The sequence below is a fragment of the Balaenoptera ricei genome, chromosome X (assembly GCF_028023285.1).
Source record: "Balaenoptera ricei isolate mBalRic1 chromosome X, mBalRic1.hap2, whole genome shotgun sequence".
NCBI classification, from domain to species: domain Eukaryota; kingdom Metazoa; phylum Chordata; class Mammalia; order Artiodactyla; family Balaenopteridae; genus Balaenoptera; species Balaenoptera ricei.
Genome location: NC_082660.1, coordinates 14,660,196 through 14,672,832, shown reverse-complemented (window position 1 = coordinate 14,672,832; position 12,637 = coordinate 14,660,196). Strand labels below are relative to the sequence as shown.

At 47.3% G+C, this 12,637-nt stretch overlaps 1 protein-coding gene across 2 annotated transcripts in view; it reads right to left on the bottom strand.

Annotated features, from left to right (window-relative positions):
• The window catches only part of NHS (NHS actin remodeling regulator), a 342,854-nt gene that overhangs the window by 97,044 nt on the left and 233,173 nt on the right, over positions 1 to 12,637 (bottom strand). Inside the window, exon 1 of one of the 2 annotated variants that reach the window (XM_059911580.1) lies at positions 7,930 to 7,999. The exons of the other annotated variant lie outside the window; for it this stretch is intronic. Within the exon in view, the coding sequence (XP_059767563.1) occupies positions 7,930 to 7,963 (34 nt within the window). The 5' untranslated portion in view covers positions 7,964 to 7,999. Of the gene's footprint in view, positions 1 to 7,929; positions 8,000 to 12,637 lie in introns of those variants that run through there. 2 annotated transcript variants of the gene reach the window in all.

Below are 12,637 nucleotides of genomic sequence, written 5' to 3'. Positions count from 1 at the left end.
AACAAGAGTTTTCCCGGCTGGCGTAGGGAACTTCAGAGACACATGCATTTTCATCTCAAAGTACTAGAAAGGATGATGAGTCCAGGAGTTCTCTGTTCTAACCAACAAGGAGTGCTGTCAGCACAGAGCAGCTGGGTAGCTATCCACAGCAAGTGGCCTTGGGAACTCTGGGAAAGCAGATGATGGTATGAAGATGGCCAAGTGTAGAAGGGAGACATTTAAAATCAGATTTTTGCAACTCCAGGAAGAGCTGTAATCATACCTGCTACTTGGTACTTTGCTCAAAAACTTTGAATGAGATAAAGTATAATCCCTGCAAACACCTTCACCAGGACGCTGAAGTTAGGACACCAGAGGACAGACTATCCCCTTTCTCACCACTGAGAAACAACATGTGAACTGCCGACACTTGCAAGCAGCGGTGTGGGAAATCCTGCATTGTAACTCCTTGACCTGCCACCACCTCTAGCACTTGTTAATCCATCACCTTTTATGATTCCAGAAGACATTTACAACCCTCTCCTAGGAAATGAATATTTGGACAATATGTCACTGATAAACAATGCTGGGTAATAAATATATCAGTTACAGGCAGTCAAGTTAACTAGCTTAGGAACTGAAAGAGAAAGTCAAAGGCCTTACCTACTCCACTCTTGTTTTCTGAAGACACGGGACACTACTGGTTCTGTCCCTTGTCTGACATCTCAGCTCACAGTCTCATATTTTGGTCGGGGCCATCTCTGCTGATCGGTTTTTGCTCCTTCAAATAAAAACTAAGTTTCCTTCACTTTGGATGACCTAAGCAGAGACTGTAGTGTAAGCCATAGCACATCTTTTAACTCTTAACCTGTATGATAACCTAAAAATATCACTCCCACATTTAGTTCGGAGTCATTATTTTCAAATCCTTACAGGCAGTATAACCTGGTGGTAAAAAGCCTGGGCTTTGGAACCAGACAGACTTGCGTCCAAGTCCTGGCTCTGTATCGTCTGAGCTGTAATCTTGGGCAAGTTATGTAAATACCCTAAGCCTCATTTTCCTCATCTAGGGAACGAGCATAATTGTGCCTGCCTCAGAGGGTTGTGATGAGGAGCGACTGTGACAGAGCAATTTGCATGGCCCTGCTGAGCACACAGTAAGGGGCCATTAAATGACTTTTAATATTAACATCCTGGTTTTCCCCAACCTCTGGGCCCCAAATCTCCTCAGCCCCCAATGTCAATGGACAGACCCCTCTCAAAAACAGTATACTAATCATTTATGATGCAAAGTACTTAGCCTTCTATTGTAACTGCTAAACTTTAGAAGAAATAAGTTTCATTGCTTCTTTCCAGAAATACCTTTCCTTTGTGACCCAAATGAAACCACAGGAGGATAAACAGGTTAGAAGAAAAAAATATCGAGTGAATATTTTTTGAAGTTGCTGAAATGAGTTGTTGAAAACAAAGACCCAAGAGAAATGCTAGCATAAGCCATTGGTTTTATATTTATACCTCCGTGCAAATATCCACCCACTACTGAAATTATAAACCAGTGTATAAGGTGTTATATTGAGAAATGGAGTAGCGTTAAAAACATCTGTTGATACTTGGCTGAATCTGCTTTCATTTTGCCGGAGGTGAACTAATATTGACCAAAGTCTGCCAAGATATTAAAGATGAGAGTCAAGTCTCAGAAAAAGGGGTAAAATTAGAGGGAAAAGGACCTCTAATAGCCTCCCTTCCCTAGGAAGGACCCTGCAAGTTTTACTCACAACACCATCTCCTGATGATGCTGATGATGATGATGACGACAGCAAACAGTTATTCAGTCCTTATCATGTGCCAAGCACTGTGCTCTGTGCTTTATTTTCATTACATCATTCAGTCTTCACAACAAGCCTATGAGATTTTGCCAAAGGAACCTCAGCTTAGAGAGCTATGACCCTGGAATGCTTCTCCTGGCCAACAAATTCCTACCAATCCATCAACATAAATCTCACCTCCTTCAGGGAGCCTCCTTCCCTTTCCCTCTTCACCTCCTCCATCCCTCGTTCACTTTCTCTTCAGTCATTCTGAAGCTTGGTTGGTTGGTTTGTTTGTTTTTTAATAGACATGCTTGGACTCGTAGTCATACACCAGTTTGGTTTGACTGCTCTTTCACTGAGTGCTGGCTGGGTCTTTGGATGTGGCTACAATACCTTAAAGGTAGGGTGAGTCCTCAGTTTTGCCCCCAATATAGAGCCGGATGTAGGGAGATCCTGTACCTACAGAGTCTGATCCAGGCCTAGATATCTATTAAACTGCAATGAGTTGGATTTTCGCCTTTTACCAAGTTTCAAATTTCATAGTTATTTTCTGCTTGATACTCTGGACCAAGGGTAGAGAAATGTCACCGTTGTACAGAGAGTTCCAGCCACAAGAATGCCGTGGAACAGGAAAGGAAGTCATTTTTTTTATCATTGAACTCAAAAGCTTCCCTTCTTATATGAATCAAGGGTGTATCTTATCTGCCAGTGATTTCTTTTGAGTCCATCAGTGGCTGGGCTGGCCACCCTCCTCTAAAAGGAGACAAAGAGAAGCGGATGTGATTTGGCGGCAAAGCACATTTTTCCCCAGCAGAAAATGGAGTGACTTTTAGCTTATCTGCCGTCACCTTGTTAATGTGATCATTGTTCTTCAAAATAAAATCTCCTCTTCTTGCCCATGATGTCTTTAGTGTAAAAAAAAAAAAAAAAGCAGCAGCAGCAGCAGTGGCAGCAGCAGAAGCAAGTAAATGCCATGAGGAGAGAGGCAGAAGGGAAAAATAAAAAGGCTAATCAAGAAAAGCTACAAGTCAACTTCTTTTCAAGGAAAAGCATTCAGTACACAATTAATCTTAATTCTCCCAGCTGGCCATTTTGCTTGCTTTCCAAGGTAGCTGTGGAAAGTACCAGAAACCCGTGGCCCCCATCATCACCTCTGGCTTTCGGAGCAGGAGCTATAGGCCTGCATTAGTTGGGATGAGTAATTTATTAACCATTTAAGCCAAGGGCCCCGTGGCTGTTGATGTGTGCCCCTAGCCTGTTCTCGAGCACATCCTTATTTCAAAATTAATCATCCAGCTCTATCTTGCTGGTGAAGGTTTCCAGGGATAAAAACTTAGATGGAAGAGGGATCCTAGTTGTTAAAGGCCAAATGCCATCCATGGCAAGCATAACACAAAGACGAGGTGGTGAGAGAAGAGTGATTTACTCTATCTTTACGAATAAATCAAAACGTCTTCCTCGCTCTGTTGTAGAGTGGGGGCCAGAAGTGAGCAAAGATAACATTCCTGGGAGGCCTCAGTTCCTCAAAGCTGAGGAAACATGTGCATCTTTCCCCTTATTGGTGTTTGACATTTGGCCTCTGGATGCTGAAGAACCAGTCCTGTGTTTCAGATGTGAGAGGATATGGCTGAGATGAATTCCCTTCCACATCTCCTTTCTGCCATTTTGGGAGCCAGTGGTTGTCACCACACTCAGGGTCAGTGAGTTATAGCCACATGCAAGGCCAGCATCCCTCAGGAGAGTAGACTTTCTCAGTATCCCTGCTGACCCAAAAAGAGGCACCCAGGAGGGAGAGAGCCAGGCTACCCGACAGAGTATTCAGAAGCACAGGTCAGTTTCAGAAAAGACCCAAAGATTCTGCCTTAATCACAGACAAGTAACTTCCACGTAAGTTTACATACAGACAGGTTGTGCAGCGTAGAGTGTGGACAGCAGATTACACTTGCTTCTGGCTTTCTGCAGCCTTAGCCCTCCCTAATCTTACCATCTCCTCTGCCTCTCCACCACCCCACCCCCGACTTAGAGAAGGCAAGAATCAATCCCAAGCAAATAAGCTTTGATTTTCTGCAAAATACTGACTCTATAAAAGATGTTTCGCTTGGTTTTAGAAACTAGGTACTTCTTTTTTAGTTTTGAAGATCATCAGAGTGAGCTCATTCTATCGTGTTCTCAAAAACAAGACAAAACACACAAGCAGACAAGCAAACAAAAAACCCCACAAACAAAAATCCACCCAAAACTTGATACACCTTAACCGATTTACCCTAACGTAGTCAGTTCAAAGGTCCCCTGGCTCCATCGGCTACACTTGGCCTGCCATGCCACACCCGACGAGGGAGAGTTGGTCCCTTCTTCCTGTGGCTGGGCCCTGAGGTACTGTGACCAGCCTTTCTGGTGCTCATGGGTCAGTATCCTCCTGACTTGGAAGTCCTCAAGGGCAGAACAGTGTCTTAGTCATGTCTGAGGCCCACAGCCAAGCCTGGTGCCCTGCACAGAGATGCTTCCCCATAAAGTTTACCTCCCCCGATGCTCGCCTCCTTCAAGGCCCTGGCCATGCCAAGCAGTCAAGGCCCTTACAGAGTGGGAAGTGACCTAGTTGGGTAGCCGGGAAAGAAGCCAGGTCTGGGACAGAGCAGCTTAAATATTCTACTGAGGAACATTCCACAAGAGACAGAGACTAAGAAATTTTGGAGGAATTTCTCAATGGTGAAGTTTTGTGTTATGCCGAGTTTTTTCCTGGCTTGCCTCAGCATGCTCAATCCAGTGTAACACTTGGCTGCATGCCCTTCCCTAGGCACACTGTTGGTATTTTCATGTCCCATCTGCTAGTGCCTCTGGAGGACATTAGGATAAGTGGGTTGATCCAGAAAAGATGCCCACTGTCCTGGCCCTCTGCCTAAGACATGCAAATGGAGAGCAGCTTCCCAGTCATGAAGCTTTTGCCTGTGCCAAAGGCATATTATTTTAAATATGATTATTATCCATAGCTACTATGGATGGAGCAGTTACTAGGTGAGCTATGCTAAGTCCTTTGCCTGCATTCTTTCATTTCTTCCTCATTTAAGGAATATACAAGGCAGATTTTTACCATCTCTATTTTAGAAATAAGAAAGTTGCAACTGTAACTTGACCAAAGTCACACAACTGATAAATGGCAGAGTAAGGATTCAAATCCAGATCTGGCAGATACTAAAGCATCCCCACACCATGCTGCCTCTCATAAAACCTAACTATCTAGAAGATGAAACCCTTAACAATGAGCCCACATAGTAAAACCAATGGAAATTACCAAAGCTGTACTCTGAGGTCAATTTATAGCTATCAATTCTCATATTTATTTCTTAAATTAAGGATTCAACTTAAGAAATAGAAAAAAAAAACGTTTAAAATCTCAAGTAAGTGGATATAAAACCAGATAAATGAATTAAAAATGGAAAACACCAATAAAATGGACAAAACAGACTTTGTCATAAGATGGTGGCAGTCTACACCTCACTCCCTCTGAATGTGGAGTTCCCAGGAACGAACCAATGGACCTGAGCTGACATTCATACTAATGTGAAAGCTTCGCTTCTGGTAAATATGAATGCCCAGAGATCGGGGCATAAATAATGGCATTAGCTGTTGGGCCCTCTGGCCCCTGACTAGGGGTTGGCGTAGGGGTCTGGGCCCTAAGAGCTTGCCTGATCAGCTTAAGTGGTTCTCACACCTGCCCAAGCCACCATGACACCCAACAGGAGCCTGAAGCTTGAGTCCCACTCTCCTCTCCTCCTGAAGACCGCACTATCCCATTGAAGTCTACCCAGATATAGCTTATCAGCTACAGGATCTACCATGGTCAGCACATGGCCGTGCCTGCCTCTGGGTTGGGGAGATTCAGCAGGGGCTGAGGAGGAAAGAAAGCAGAGAGTTTTATTTTTCCCTGAATTATTCCTGTGCTTATAAGGCAATCGTATGAAACAATTGTTCCATGGCTTTAAACCTAATAAATAAAACTCCCTTTGAGATTCCGGTTTGAAAGATGGTGAAGATCAGAGTAACTCTACTGTTTATGTAATAAACACACAACCAAAACTATTACATTTTTATAATGAAACCTGGTGTAATAAAATTTGTGTTGAAGCAAAAAGCAGTCATTTTCCCCTCAGCTTTTATTGTGCTGAATGCAATATCTGCCAAGTCCTATTTGGAGGCATCTTTGATTAAAGGCCTGGTCTCCCCACTTGTGAGCTGTCCACAGCTGGTGGGGGTGCCATGACCTTGCTGAAACTAATGCCAGAAGATGGCCAAGTTCACAAAGTGCCAGCAGCTCTGAGAAGCTTGAGCCCTCTGCCATGTGGCCCTGCAACCTTCTCCATCCCTCCGTGGCCTGCCAGCAACCCCCATGCCTTGGATCTTCAAGTCTCCAAGGAAAACTGGGTCAAGCTGTCCTAAAGGTCTTTTCCCCATCTTTCTCCTTGAGCACAGACTGGAAACGTCTGGCAGGCACCTGGAGGGCCCTTATTCCTTTGACACCCCCTCCCATTACTTAGTCCTTCCAGCCTGATGAACACTACCTGGCCGTTCACTCTCCCCTGAGTCCACTGATCCTCATGAAAATGTGCGAATTGAGGTCCTGAACTGTCTCACTCGGTTCCCTGAGGGAAAGTGGGGGCTAGAGTGGGAGCGAACGTCTTACTTCTTACCTAAGGCAGTGGTTCTCAACCCTGGCTGCACGCTGGACTCCATCTGGGGAGATTTTAAAGAGACGCACTGATGCCGGGGTCCATCCCCAGAGATTCTGACTGAATTGGCCTGAGGTGTGGCCTGCACATCAAATAATGGCTGTTTATCGTAAGCATATGTGATATTTGAGATGCGGATTGAACAACTTCTCCCACCCCCCACCCCCCGAATTCGGAAACCGCGATGCCCTGAAGCGGCTGACACAGGTTCAGTGGTGCCCACCAGAAGCTGCCTGGTCCACAGGCCTGTTTCCTCCCCCTCACCACACCTGGAAAAGCAACTCAGAGGGAGTGTTGTCAGATGGCAGGGCGGAACAACACTGTCACTGAGCAGGGCTGCAGACGACCATGTTGGTAGTGGTTAGGCCAACGCGTGGTCCTTAGAGCGTGGCCACGCACTGCCTCAGTCTCCGCAGAGACAGTGGAGGCAAACGTGCACTCAGGTGGCTTAGCCGGGCCAAGGAGAGCGCCAGCTTCAGCCATCACGCCGCCCCTGCCCTGCTGAGTGCTCTCCGTGACGGGGATGGTGGTGGCGTCTCTAGAAGAAATATAAGAAAGGCACTGTCCCTGCCATGCAGGAGCCTGAGTTAAAATGGAAGGACTAACCGCAGTGCAGGACGAATAGTGCAAACAGTTCAACACTTTTCAAACAGGTTCAATTGTGTGCCTGACCTTATGTAGTGAAGGACTATCAGGAAGGGGGTTTACGACCGAAGAAGTCAAGATGGCCCCGAACAGGTTAAGGCCATTGAAGGTGGAATAGAAACTAGACATTGGGGAACTTGGGTCTGGGGACTCCCAGTTCAGGGCTGCTTGGGGGCCACAGGGAGAGACAGAAATCTCTGTGTGTGATCTCAGGATGAGGGCAGGATACTGAGGAGTTCCAACAAGACAGCGGGGGCGGGGTGACGGAGGAGAAGCGAGGGACCAGCAGGCTAGGCCCAGTGCCAGCCGGTGCAGGACGCGGGGCCGAGCTTAGCCTCCCCCAGCCGCCCAGGCCAGAGCCTGAGAATCCTGCCCTGACCGCACCTTGGGATACCCTCTGGGCCCTCTTGGAAAACAGGCCACCGTCAGAGCAGAAGAGGAGGAGGAAGAAAGGCTTGTCCTCTCTGTCTTAAGTGGTCCAGCACCTCAGAAGGAACACAAAGTTGCCAAGGTGGCCAGCCAGAAAGAACAACCCAAAGTCCCCAGAGCTTAGGAGCCGCAGAGCACAAATGTGAAGGTCATCCCTGAGGGTCAGGCATGGCCTCCCTTGCTCACGTCTGTTCCTGTGAAAGGGCTCGCTTTCTCCTCATTCCCCCCAGAATAGGACGCTGCTGCAGCGCCAGCCCCTCTCCCAGTAGGCCGGCCTCCTCCCCCCACAACGCCGGCTCCCCTTCCCCTTTGTCTTGCCAGGAAATGCTGCAAACCCCAAATACCTGCATTCTTGGGCATGCAGCAGGCGAGAGGCATGCTTGGATTCCCGCTCTGCTTCTTAAGGACGGGCCTTTTCTTTCATCCAAAGCCCTCTTGGAGTCCCAGGGAGCTGAAAGCTGATCTGCTTAAGTCGGCAGGCAGAGCAGGGGGGTGGGAGGGCGAGAGAGGGCAACCTTCGGCAAGGAGGGTGGCAGATTTTCACACAACATCTGCGCTGCCTCCGGGACTCCCCCCTGGAGGGGGAGATGGTCTCACCCAAGTGCTGGGCCAGCTGCTGATCCCTCCGGGGTTCACTTGAATGGCAAATCAGGACTCCAGGGCAGCCTCCGACACACCCTGTCTCCAGAGGAGGGGCTTAGCTGCACTCTCCTTCCTCAGCCCCGGAGGAGTTCCCAAAGCAGTGGTACTTTTTTACAGCCTCCCTGCTCCAAGTGCAATATAGGCCAGGGAGTCGGCAGCACCGGCCTCACTTGGGAGCTTGCTAGAAATGCAGACTCTCAGGCCCTGCCAGTTGGAGAAGCTCTGCCACGTGCCACGTGGCTATGGCAACTGTTAGCACGCCGCCAGAGACAGGAAGCTGGCCAAACACTAACACTCAGGGAGCCACAGCAGCCCAGCCCCCGGTGCCAACTATCCAGCCGCGAGAAGGGATACACTCCATCCCGTCACCCCACGGCTGCCCCACGCCGCTCCCCCTCCCCCCCATTCTCCTCACCAGGCTGGGGCTGGTTCACTTGGCTGTGAAAAAATGCTAGGTTGGTGCGAGGCTGAGCCACTCAACAGGTCTGCAAATATTTGTGCACACGCTGAAAGGATGAGGGGCAGGATACAACTGAAGTTTGCTCTTTGCAGGTTGCAAATCAATATCGGATCCCCTCCCGGCCCCAGTGCACACACCACCTGTATCAACATGTTAGACTCTTGTGAGGCCAATAACAACAGTAATAGTACATGGCAAGTATCTGCGAACCCTTTCACAAACATCAGCCATCCTGGAGCCTGTTCAGATCGTCCTCTTGGCAAGAAAGGGAGAAGTCAGACACTTCGACCGCTTTGCTCTCACAGCCTTTATGTCATCCCAGCACATGCTTCACCTCCCACCTGAACCCAGCAACTGAATCCATGCACAAAAGCTGGAGGGAGGAGAGAAGGAAAGGAGAGAAACGAAGGGGAAGTCCGAGAAGAGCGTTTGTTCTGCAGTCCAGAGAGAACGCTGACACAACTAAGAGCGTCAGCTCCCTTCTCCTGCTCCATAACCACGTGCAGCGAGAGCCAGAAGGGGCGACTTCGCGTCCGAAGAGGAACTGCTGGGTGCGAGGCTTGGGATGCGTTAGGACAGCCCAGATCAACAGAAAGTCTGCCTGGAACCCGGAGCCAGACCGATTCCTCAGCCTTCCAAACACCCGTGAGCAGCATCAGTGGCTGGCCTGGCCCTCGCCTCCTCGAATCCTGAGGGCTGGAGAGAAGGGACAGGGAAAGCCAGCCAGGGGAGGGAGACGGAGCAGAGAGAAAGCAGAGAGGGTGGCCCTGGGCTTTCCTGGGGTTCGTGCGGGCCCTTAAAAGCACTCACGGTGGGCTTCTGAGTCGACAACCAAGCTAACAAAGTCTTTAAAAACCTTTGGATTCCCAGTCTTGCCTCAAACAACAATCACTCATAAAAAGACTCATGGATGGAAGGAAATGAGGCCGTTGTTTTATTTTCTATGGGAAGTCATAAGAGTTTTTAAAACGTTAGTCTCCTTCTCAGCCCTGTTTTTTCCCTTCCAGTGACCCCAAGCTGAAAAGGAAAAATATTTGCACTTGGTGTTTAAAAACCACAGTGAATTAGCTTTTGTTGTTCATGGCAAAGCCACTATTTAGCGGCCCAGAATCAAACCAGATGTCAGGGAAGAAAGAAGGCCCCATATCCTGTGAACTTGCCTTTCACCTTTGCAGAAGGGCCAAGGGGAAGGCTGGGCTGAGAAGACAAAATGGAGGAAGTTCAGTGGTCAGCAAACCTGGCACGTGGTCCTGATGGAATTGCTGCTTAGCTCTTTGTGGGCGTCTGCCTGTGGGACTAGAATGCAACAGCTCTGAGACCCCGGATGCACAGTGCCTCTGGACTTCCGGAAGTTTCTTCTGTGGACAGTAGGCCAACAGCACTATTCCCACAGGTGGCAGAGACCAAGGTGAGCAATAGAGAAGTATGGAGGAGAGAATTAGGAGATAGAAAAAACACAAGAAGAGGTCAGCAGGACTTGCTGGGACACCCAATCTATCAGAGAAGGTGAAAAAAAAAAAAACCCTAAAAGGAAAAGAATATATGCTCTTTCTGCGGCCTTCCAGGAGAGTATGAGGAGGAGATTAGCGTTCGGGTTTTTCAGTCTTGTTTCTCTTTAGCACACCACCCACCACAACTCACAGCTTAAATCAGGCAAAAAAAAAAAAAGTTCCTATGGGGCCTAGTCTGTTTCTCAGTTTCCTAAATCTAGCAGCATAAGAAAACAGGAAGTTCTCTCCACACCAGGACCCTTTTTAACCACTCAACAAACATTTACTAAGCCCCCCATCTTTGGTCAGTAAGATATTTGGGTGATACCAGAGGCCTTGGCTACTATTCCTGCCCATGAGAAAGTTTACAGCCTATTGGGCAAGACAGACATGTTCAGAACAACAACCATAATAATGGCGATAGGTACCATTTTTCAAAATATAATGATGTGCCACTGACTGCGCTTTCCATATAGTATCTTATTTAACCCTTACAATAACCCTGTGCAGTGAGTTTTATTATTCCCATTTTACAGATGAGGAAACCAAGGCTCAGAAAGCTTAAAGAACTTGATCAAGATCACACACCTATTAAGCTAGCAGGAGTCTTTGTTTTTTTCACTGATGAAGCCCAACTGCCTAGAACAGTGCTTAGCACACAGTAGGTGTTCAATAAATATTTACTGAATGAAGAAAGCAGCTTGGGGTGCAAGGAGGGGCTTTCTGGGGCCTTGGAGATGAGCTGTGAAGCACGGCTGGGATGTTTGCAAAGAAGAGGGTAAAAGGCACACTGGGAAGAAAACAGGAAATGAATAAATGAACCTCTAAGGAAACACAACTGTTTTACAAAATAGCAAAAATAGCAAAAATAGCAGGAGGGAGCAGCAAAAGAGCAGGAGGGAATAGTAGTTAAGAGAGGGACCCTTGGACTTCCCTGTGGCGCAGTGGTTAAGAATCCGCCTGCCAGTGCAGGGGACATGGGTTCGATCGCTGGTCCGGGAAGATCCCACATGCCGCGGAGCAACTAAGCCTGTGCACCACAACTACTGAAGCCGGCGCACCTGGAGCCTGTGCTCTGCAACAAGAGAAGCCACCGCAATGAGGAGCACGTGCACCGCTACAAAGAGTACAAAGAGTAGCCCCTGCTCGCAGCAACTAGAGAAAGCCCCCACGCAGCAACGAAGACCCAACGCAGCCAAAAAAAATAAAAATAAAAAAATTAAAAAAAGAAGAGAGGGACCCTTGAGTCAGAGAGATTGGGGTCCTACCGTGGCTCTGCCGCCTATGAGTTATGTGAACATGGTTAAGTCACACAGTCTCTCAGTGCCTCATTTTCCGTATCTGCAAAACGGTGATAAGAATATTACCTACTATGGCAGAAACGGTTCATTTCCTACTAAATCTTCCATATTTGCCTTCCCTTTCAAATTCATAAGACCTCAATTTTTTTTAACATCTTTATTGGAGTATAATTGCTTTACAATGGTGTGTTAGTTTCTGCTTTATAACAAAATGAATCAGCTATACATGTACATATATCCCCATATCCCCTCCCTCTTGCGTCTCCCTCCCACCCTCCCTATCCCACCCCTCTAGGTGGTCACAAAGCACTGAGCTGATCTCCCTGTGCTATGTGGCTGCTGACCTCAATTTTTTAAACTGGGTCCATTGCCAGAACACCAAAAGGCTCCATGTCCAGGCCTCTCTTGTAACTAGGGGCTGCTATGTGGCCAATGAGATCAAAGCAATTGTGCTGTGGGATTTCTAAAAAATCTCTTTAGAACACAAGAGCCATGCTCCTTCTTTCATTCTTCTGTTTGGGCCAATGATGTGATGGCTGGAGCTCCAGTAGCCATCTTGGACCGAGAAGATGAGGGCCACAAAGATGTGGAACCAAGAGCTGGAAGGAGCCTTGGTCTCCATACCAGCCCTGGACTTCTTTTACATAAGAGAGGAATAAAGTTCCATCTTTTTGAAGCCTTTGTTAATCCCCAATGGATATATTTACCTCAAAGAGTTGCTGGGAGGATTAAAAAGATAATACAGACCAAGTAATTAGTGCTGGGCCTTATACATAGTAAACACTCAAACAAATCTTAGCGATAGCAAGTTTTGCTGCTATTCTTATCACTATTATCATCATCATTGTTGCAAAATTCAGAATGTTCCCTTATTCTGCATCAGGCTGAACCATATTCATTCAGTTATTTAATTAATGAGTTTTTGAAAAAATTCCTCAGTATTGTGTCTTTCATGAGAACCTGTTCATGAGTCTTTCTATCTCAGGGTCCCTGATAACAGAACAAAGTATTTCTCCCTGAATTTCATCACCAAATCATCCACAGAACCAATAAAAGAAAATCTAGGCCTGTTAATGAAACAGGGAGGGGAGGGATTAGGACGTTAATACTTCTGAGCATGGTGACTGGAAAGCCTTAATTAAATTCTAAGTTTGGTCAA